General features: G+C 46.9%; 1 protein-coding gene across 1 annotated transcript; it reads right to left on the minus strand.

The window, feature by feature from the left end:
• Positions 1 to 3392: 3392 nt before the first annotated feature.
• LOC135714754 (uncharacterized) lies at positions 3393 to 8575 on the minus strand (the record flags this gene model as incomplete). The annotated part of the gene is made up of 3 exons (XM_065238123.1): positions 5762 to 8575; positions 5450 to 5644; positions 3393 to 5180 (listed from the first exon to the last, which is right to left on the minus strand). Coding segments are annotated over exons 1-3 (4797 nt in total), but the record flags the coding sequence as incomplete, so codon positions are not given.
• Between the last annotated feature and the right edge of the window lie 1201 nt (positions 8576 to 9776).

Consider the following 9776-nt stretch of genomic DNA (forward strand, 5'->3'; position numbering starts at 1 on the left):
AGGATACTTTGTTGATTGTTCATTAACTCTTGATCGTTTTTAACAATTATGAATATTTTAGGTGGACAAAAAAGCGAACTAAGAGGTGGACGCCTGAGATTTTCCACATTTGTATCGCTGTGAAGCAACTGAAAACTCTAGAGGGAATTTATGTCTATAACAGCAACCAGATCGATTCTGTTTGCTAACCTGGTTAAAATGTCATATAATTATCTTAAAGATAAATCGTCCAACTCAAATATTCATCCAACCGGTGGGATGTAAGATTCGCTTACAATTATGTGGGATTCATCATCAGAGGATGTAAGTGGAGACCGCATGAACCGAGGATGCGATATACCTAGCTGCGGTCCAATGCAAGAAAATTGGAGACCGAAAAATGTAGAGTGTATTAATGAGTGAAATGAATTATGTCGAGAAAAATAGGAAAAAGGTTGCCGATTGGACTCGAACCACGAACGTTGCTCTCTCCATGCTTCTGAATCTGGGTACCCTAAAAGCAAACCCAAAGCGCTCATATCCTCTCATACTCGACTTTGTATGCTTTTTCTGCTGGAGAGATTCGAGGCAAGTGTGTGCGTCGTTCTACAATGCTATAAATAAAAAGCTTACTGGTATAGTCGAAAACGTAGATAAAACACGACATAAAACAGACAAAAAACCATTACATCGCTTGCAAGGTCAAGTTCTAACATTCGCTGCATGGAAGTGGAACTAACATTCATTGTAATAAATTTTCGGTTTGCGTGCAGCAATTCGGTTGAAACTGGTGCAAAACTGGGTTGGAACTGAACAAAAACAAAAACGACAGAAGGTTATCTGGCACCTTGTCATGGGTTTGGGTATACCCTTCTTTGTACGACGGGTGAAAAGGCAGTCTAAGAAATGCTCAAACTTCATACAGATTTGACCACTGCAGCCCAATCTGATACTGATTGTCTCTGAATACTTGATCAGCCAGCAACCAAGGATCAATAAATGTTGATGCTCATACTGAAAAGATAGAGTACTTTGAAACTTCATGGGGTGACAAAAATATCACAGTGACTTATTTTGTATTGTGTTCACACGATTTTTTGATCGATTCTTATTCAAGCCGTTACACTTGGGACCAGATACTGGAATCCCAATTCACTTTTAAACGTAAACATTTCGTAAATGTTTTTGTCTGTAAAAACACCACCGCATTCACACACCGTCCCGAAGTTTTGGTAACGTGTGGGAGTAGATCTAAAGCCTTTCCCTTATCGAGTTGCTCGTTTACAGGCATGTAGATTGTTATGCTTCCCGAGATCCATTCCCCATTGTTGTCTGCCAACAGACGATGCCAATATTGATGCCCTTCGGTTGAAGATGTGTGTTCCATGATTACGTATCGATAATTAATTTGATCACGGATAATGGTCATCTACTCCCTTTCGATGCAGTAGTTCGAACGTCGTCGTCGCTGCCATCGTTGATTTTACCAGGCGAAAATCCAATTTGAAGCCATGGATGTCCGGCCATTGGAAGGGTTCGATGACGCTTAAGACAACATCAGCTAAGGGTCCGATAGTTGTTGTAGCATAGTTTACACGAGACTGATTGTAACGTAATTTCGTTACGGACAGGCTGAGGCAATGGCTAAGAATGTAGGTGTTTGTTGAGGTAGGTAAGCTTTAGGCATGTTCAATACATTTACCGCTCATTTCAAGAAGAGGCGATGGTGTGAAAATGCTGTTAAGGTGATTTTTCAACCTGCCACGTTAGCCCATCTTACTTCTACAGAAAGAGCACATCTTCTTCAGATGCACTCAGAAGAAGGTACTTATATTTCTATGCCTTAAGCCCTTGAAATGAATGTATTGAGAATTGCTTCTCTCCAAGATGAATGATGAACCATTTTCTCTTTTCTACAAAATGCATTCCCACTGCGCCAAGTAGATAGCAGTAGAGCGAAGCGAAGCAATAGGAAGATACATCAGCAGCTGTTGGTAGAATAGCTTCCTGCCAGTCAGTGCAAACGCGTGATGCATTGGGGAGGTAAACATATTACATAAACTTAGCATCTAACTCACCCCCATTCCATCATCCAAATCAAGTTTTCATATGCTTTGCCGTGTGAAATGCGCGCTTTTTCCGTGCTTCTCTTCTTCCGTAGGTACCTATACACGAAGTACGGATTCCAAATGGATGCCACACATATCTACAATGTTTTTTTCTTCTTTTTGTTGTGCTCATAAAGTGGAAGAAAAACTTTTCCCTACTTTCCAAAAGTAGATATGTCGCGTGTGAGTAACGAATGAAGACGTTCAAACGAAAACTTTCCTATTCGTTTTGTTGTGAGGTGTTTAAAAATATTCAAGTTGCAACGATGCTGTTATCTAGAAAATGTCATAATGTCTCATTAAAACTAATAGAGACCCGGGAAAGGGAATCATTCAGCCAGTTCTCAAAAGAGCCCAGGAGAGGGTGCATGACGTTGGGCGTAAACACGATAGGAATTGTTGGTTAATCGGCTTACCTCCTTCGATACGTGGGCAGTGGAGCATCCGTGCCGACTCCAACACTGTTGGGGGGGGGGGGGGGGGGCAGTTGATTCGTTACCGGCTACTGATGTTGTATTTGTCGGTAGTGAGGTTGCGGGGAAACCAGAGGTTCCTATGAAGGTAGTTTCCTTCTCCTTCCAGTGGTATTTCTCCCAAGTGGGACACTTAATAACACTCGCGGGTTGGGTAGAGCACAATTAGCAAAAACTACATTTATTCCACAAATAAACACAATTTACTTTTTACAAACAAACTTAATGCTAACAATTTAATACTCTTCGTCCCCGATGGGAGCATCGACCGTTTCCAACGGCTACCGAAACCAACTGATTGCGCTATCCCCGATCAGATGGTCATCGGTTGACCCGTGGTCGCTCAGCCCAATTCTCCCGCTCGCGTTCCAGGAAAACTACCTACGTTCGGCGTTTCGAACAGTTATCCACTCGCCTGGACATCTCATCTGCCGCTCTCGATGGCGTCCGACCGTAGGTATGTGATGATGTGATTGCAGCTATCCTTTACGGGTGGAGACCGGACAATAGCCACACTCCGTCTCGTAGCGTATCGTCTTTGTTCACTACAGATCAGCTGTAGCAGCGACGGTAATAAAGATCCAGGGTTGAAGCTATCTGGGTGGTTCAGTCTCGCACATCCTCACCCACCCAGAAATTCGCAAATTTCTGAAAAGAAATAAGAAATCCTCTTCGACGGGATGGGAGTTTGGAAAAGGTATAGGATCTGGTTTTACGGCAACATTGCATCGGATTCATTTTCATCGTGGCTGTTTGAAAGTGGCAGAATGCAAATTTTCTCCACCGGACGTTTAAGTTCTCCAGTGGCAGTCTTTAACGTTACAACTCTTACTACGGTATCTGCTCCCGGGTGTACAGCGACGATTCTTCCCATTTTCCAACGCATAGGCGGAAGGTTATCCTCCTTGATGACGACGAGCTTGCCTATCTCCACATGAACTGCCGGTTTCCATCGCTTGGTCCTAGCTTGCAGTTGACTCAGGTATTCGCGGCGCCACCTGATCCAAAAGTGCTGCAATTTTTGTTGCATCAGCTGGAAACGGTTCAGTCGATTCGGTGCGATTGACGTGAATTCAGGATCGGGAAGGGCCTGCAGTGAAGAACCGACCAAAAAATGTGCTGGTGTCAAAGGTTCCAAATCGTTTGGATCATCCGACATCGATGTCAACGGACGGGAATTCAGACAGGCCTCAACCTGTGTAAGTAGAGTGGAGAAATCTTCCGATGACGCTGGGGTCTCTCCTATCACCTTGATGAGATGGTTCTTAGCCGACCGGACTGCAGCCTCCCAGAGTCCTCCGAAATGTGGCGCGCTAGGTGGGTTAAAGTGCCACTGAATTCCGTCCTTAGCCAGTTCACTCGTGACTCGGTCACGATGGGTACGATCGCTCAGCAAACTGTATAATTCTGCTAGCTTGTTCCGGGCACCAACGAAGTTCGTACCGTTGTCGGAATAGATGTCCGAACACTTTCCTCTCCGTGAAACGAACCGTCGCAAGGCTTGCAGAAAGCGATCCGTTGAAAGATCGGATACCAGTTCCAGATGTACCGCCTTGGTACAGAGGCAAATGAACACCGATACGTAGGCTTTCACTGCAGCTCGTCTGGGGACTGGTCGGATGTAGATAGGGCCAAAGTAGTCTACGCCTGTTTTCGTGAACGGACGTGAAATTGTGACTCGGGATGACGGCAATTCACCCATGAACTGCTGCATTGTAGATGGTTTCGTTCGGAAGCATTTCACACAACGGTGAACTACCTCCCTTGCTACATTTCTTCCACCGAGTGGCCAGAATTGCAACCGGACTGCTCCCAGTAGCAGTTGTGGGCCAGCATGCAGTAATCGCTCGTGAAAATAACGGAGAATCAACCGAGTTAACTGATGCCGTGCTGGTAGAACTACAGGGTGCTTGGTGCTCTCCAATTCTTCGGAATTCTTCAGTCGACCTCCTATTCTGATTAGTCCATCCTTGCAGATGAACGGATGAAACCACCTCAACGGTGACTTCCTCGATACAAACTCTCCCTTTGATAAAGCCTTCCATTCTTCTGCGAAGACTTCTCTTTGGACGTTCCGGAGCACAGCGTTTTCAGCAGCCTTCAGTTCTGCAGTAGTTAGGAATTCGTTTGCGGGACGACTTGCTGTTGGTATTCGTAGGAGTTTCATGAGTCGGAGCCAGTATGCCGTTCGTCGAACCAGGTCAGAGTACGATCCAAACTTGCTGAGGTACATCTCGTTGAATTCCGCTACGGCTGATACGGTACACGCAACTACGGTGCGACGCCTTTCTTCCTCTCCTGCTTCTGGGTTTTCTTCGACAGCACCAGGCCATGCTTCTCGAGTTTCCTTCAGCCAATTCGGACCTTCCCACCAAAGTTCATTGTCGACGATGTCTTCGGGTGACACTCCACGCGATATTAGGTCCGCTGGGTTGTCTCTACCAGGCACGTGTCTCCATTGCCATCCCTCCGTCAGCGTTTGAATTTTTGCCACCCTGTTGGCGACGAACGTGGTCCATGTTGCTGGCGTAGATTCGATCCAACGTAGCACACATGTTGAATCTGTCCAGAAGAAAGTCTGAACCGCTAACCGAGTAGAATCCTTGACCTTTTCGTATAGCTGGGACGATAAGAGCGCACCACAGAGCTCTAATCGTGGGATAGACTGGCAACGGAGTGGAGCCACCTTGGATCGGGACGATAAGAGTCGAACCTTGATTGTTCCGCTGGAATCCTGACTTCGTATGTAGACGCAACCACCATACGCCTTATTCGAAGCGTCTGAAAAGCAGTGTATTTCCAATAGTACTGCCTTGGGAATGATGACACAGCGATCGACTCATTCAACAATGGGAGTTTTTCATGAAATTTCCGCCAGTTCTCACCCACCATTGAAGGTACTGGTTGATCCCAGTCCAACCGATTGCCATTATCGTCTTGCAACGTCCAGAGCTGTTGCATAAATATCTTGGCTGACGAAGTCGTGGCACCAATCAAGCCAAGTGGGTCGAATAGCGTAGCGATCAGTGACAGTATTCGACGTTTCGTCAACGGAACATCAGTTTCTAACGGAGGAACTGTGAACTGGAATCGGAGGGTATCTGCAATGGGTATCCACGTTAGTCCTAACGTTTTAACGGATTGATCAGAATCAAGGTTGATTCCTTTAGGGTCTCGAAGAGCCAGGTTTTCTTTGGGTACGCCTTCCAGAACTTCGGGAACATTGCAAGCCCACTTTCGGAGCTTGAAACCACCACACAGCATCATCTCGGTCAACTGGTTTCTGAGACTGATAGCTGCATCCACCTCATCCGTACCGGTGATGACGTCATCCATATAGACGTCCTCACGAATTGCTCTTGCCGCGAGCGGAAATCGATCTTCTTCGTCAGCAGCCAGCTGTCGGAGAGTTCGTGTTGCCAGGAATGGTGCGGATTTGGTTCCATACGTTACGGTGTTCAGTTCGTACACTGCGACTTCCTCGTCCGGAGAAAAGCGAAATAATATGGACTGGAGTGGTCGATCCTTGAGCCACGTAAGGATTTGTCGGAACATCTTCTCGACGTCCGATACGAGGAGAATCTGCTTCGTCCGACTGCGTAGGATAATTGACCTCAAATCTTCCTGCACAACTGGCCCTACCAGAAGCACATCATTTAAGGACACTCCGGATGACGTCTTGCACGAAGCGTCGAAGACCACTCTGACCTTGGTGGTGGTACTAGCCTCCTTGACCACCGGATGATGGGGTAGAAAGCACCGTTTGACCTGTTCCTCTGTAGATTCTTCGACCTTGCGCATGTGTCCCAATTTCAGGTAATCGTCCATGAAAGCGACGTATTGTTCCCGCAAGTTGGCATCCCTTGCCAACCTCCGTTCCGTTCCGAGAAGACGCCGGAATGCGATGTCCCGTGACTCGCCCAGATTTGGAAGAACGTCTTCGTTTTTGGGTAAGGGAACAGTGTAACGGCCTTCTGGATCTCTTTGAACTCCACGTTGAAATAATTCTTCACACTTCTTTTCCTCCAGAGAATAGGCGTCCGTGAATTCCACCTCCTCGCACGACCAGAAACGTGCCATCAACTTTTCCAAGTCCTCGGACGTTGAGAAATGGCAGTTGGCTTGTAGGGAATTGATAGGAGTTGAACAGCCACCACATACTACCCAACCGAACACCGAGTCTGTAAGGCTTGGTAGATGTTTGCCGATTGTAATCCTTCGCCCCGATTCGAAGAATTCGAAGAAAGCCTCGATGCCTAGCACAATGTCAACTTCCTTGGACGTGAAGAATGCAGGATCTGCTAGCTCAATACTGTTCGGTAGAATCCACCCTTCCGTGTTTATTGAGGCTGTAGGGAGATTCGCAGTTACCTTGGGCAGCACTAGGAACCTCATATCTCGCGAGAAATCCGAGACTCGCGAACGTATGACCGCTTGGACTGTATGCTTGACCTTGGTGGCCCCTTGTCCTATACCAAGGACCGAGACGTCGACCTTACTCCTGATGACCTTCATCCTTTGGGTTAACCGTTCCGATACGAAGTTGCTCTCTGAACCGGAATCGAGAAGAGCACGGGCGTGGTACCTTGAACCAGCGTCGTCCTCGACGATGACTACCGCTGTCGCTAATAGGACTTGCGACGTGAGTTGATTAGCCGTACCGCATACCGAAACATCAGTGGCTGCCACGTTAGCCACTTGGATTGTATTGGAACCTGAGGAGCCTTGGGAATCCTTGGAATTTGAAGGATGGTTGCCCCCAGCAACCGCTGCGACCGTTGCAGTGTTATCCTTCTCCGGCTTGAAACAAACCAGGGTGTGGTGACGGCTCTTGCAGATCCGACAGGAAAATTTGGATTGGCAATCCTTCGCCTGATGCCCCGATCGGAAGCAATTCCGGCAAAGTCCATGGGATTTCAGCAAGGAATCCCGATCCGCCACAGAAAGTTTTTGGAATACGGAACATTGGTATAGAAGGTGGTTGTCCTTACAAGCCACACATCTTCCTCCTGACGATTGAACCGAATTGTAGCTGGACTTGATTGCTTTCGGTTTCGGTGGTGGTTGTTGCTGATGAATGACCTTGGTGTCCGTCTGCCTAGACGGAAGGGATTCCAGTACTTGGATTCGCTGACGCAGAAATTCGGTGAGGTCTGTCAGTAAATCCATCTCCTTGTTGGCTGAATATTCTTCCCATGCTCGACGAGTTGATGGATCCAGTCGCATCGTGAGCAGATTCACCAAGAGGAGATTCTTGTACTCAGCAGGTTCCACGATTTGATCAAGCGTTTGGACGACACGGTCAAAACCTTCCACCAGAGTACGCAACTCAACAACAGATTCCTTGGAGAGTGTCGGAAGCTTGAAGAAAGATTGGACCTGCTTCTTCTTCAGCAGTTTGTTGTTGTTGTACCTTTTTACCAGCGTATCCCAAGCGATCTGGTAATTGGCCTTGGTAATTTTCAAGGGATCGATGAGGCTTTTTGGTTCACCTTGAAGACACCCTTTCAAATAATGAAATTTCTCCACCTCTGGTAAATCGGTCCTCCAGTGGATGAGCGAGGTGAACAGGTCTCGGAAGCTCAACCAGTCATCGATGTCACCGTTGAATGATTGGAGCTTGATCTGCGGTAATCGGACATGACCGACAGCACCTGACATTGATTGTTCATGGGCGGACTGTTCCAACTCAGAAGAAACGCGAAGGGCCTTACCTTTGTCCAACAGGAAGGTTTTGGTTTCATAGTAACGATCGCTCAAATGCTTGCGTAGTTTCCCATAATAATTCTCCTCATCCTCGAAGTCTTCATGAGATTTTAGCTCGACCAAATTCTCACTAAATCTCTCCCACAAGTCATCGATCCGCTCCAATCGAACTTCTACCTGTGTACCGGTGGTTTCATCAGAAAACTTCTGAACGAAAGACCAAATATCATCGAACGAAGACTTCAAATCGTCCAATTGAACCCTCAGTTGCTTCAGGGATGACGATCCTTTCCGGGTGGTGGGTGGCATTTTGATGTGATGTCGAGCAATCGGTAAAGAAATTGGAGGTGTAGTATTCCGCGTGTAGCCTCCGCTTCGGCGGACATATACTGCTCGCTATTACTGACCTGGCAAAACAGGTAACTGTTCTGAATCCAAATTCGAACCAAAGTAGCAAAAGGTCCGATGACGTCACATCAATCTTGCCTCGGTAGGGATCACTCAGTTTTAGGTTGAAGTTCACAGAAGAGGAGAATTCGGGGTGTAATATCCAGAGAAACCTAAGCCTCGGCTGGGCATATACTGTGGCAACCTACCTGGAGGTACCAACAGCAGTACCAATCCAAAGTCATGAAAATTCCACACCAAATTGGTATAAATGTTGCCTTGATCGTGGACAACGTGAACTCCAGAACGTGTGTGTGCAGGATGTAGTGCGAAGAGGAATAATGGCTATGTAGCAATCGTATGGCTAGCTTCGGTAGGACATATACCGTGCAACTAACCTGGAGGACTAACAGCTTCACCAACCAAAACGAAAAACCAGTCGAGGATGCAAATTGGGGTTTATCAGCAGACTTGCTCTAACGAGCAGTTCAATTGCAGGGCTTGCGTGGTGTTAATTGAAGAGGATGTACGGGAATTTCATTTAAAAATGGTGTATTTCTGTATGCCTAGCTCGGCAGTGACATATACAATAAAGTTCACTCACCGGGGAGGGAGTAAATGGCCGCTCCCTCTTCTGCCACCGTCCACAGCAATCGTCCTTCAGAAAGCGAAAATCTGGGCTAACGGCTTATCCGGACGCACAACCGTTCCCTCACTGAATCGTCCGTGGTGATCAGCTTGAATGCCTTCCTCAGTCCTCGGTATCACAGTAGATGCTCCGTTCCATGCAACGAATATAAAGGCATGCGTCGAAAGGTTGGCATTAGTATTATGTAAGTCAATGCCTCGGCTAGACATACACCGAACTTATAAATAATTACCTGGACAAAGCAGATATTTCTGCTAATTCGGTGCTCCAGCGAAGCAAGGTATGACCAGGGGTTGATCCAAATTCAGCCAAATTTCTCTGCATGCACTAATGGTCCTCGAAAATCCTCACAGCATTCACAGGTATCCACTATCCGATGCAGTTACAAATTCCAAAATGGGTCCTATCTATCCACTTTCCCCCTCGGCGATGGCGCAATGTGTCCGCGAACAATGCTGGCAATTGTCCCTTATC

This window comes from Ochlerotatus camptorhynchus, unplaced genomic scaffold, assembly GCF_037179485.1.
Source record: "Ochlerotatus camptorhynchus isolate MF236.1 unplaced genomic scaffold, CSIRO-AGI_Acam_v1.1 ptg000709l, whole genome shotgun sequence".
In the NCBI taxonomy this organism is placed as follows: Eukaryota; Metazoa; Arthropoda; class Insecta; order Diptera; family Culicidae; genus Ochlerotatus; species Ochlerotatus camptorhynchus.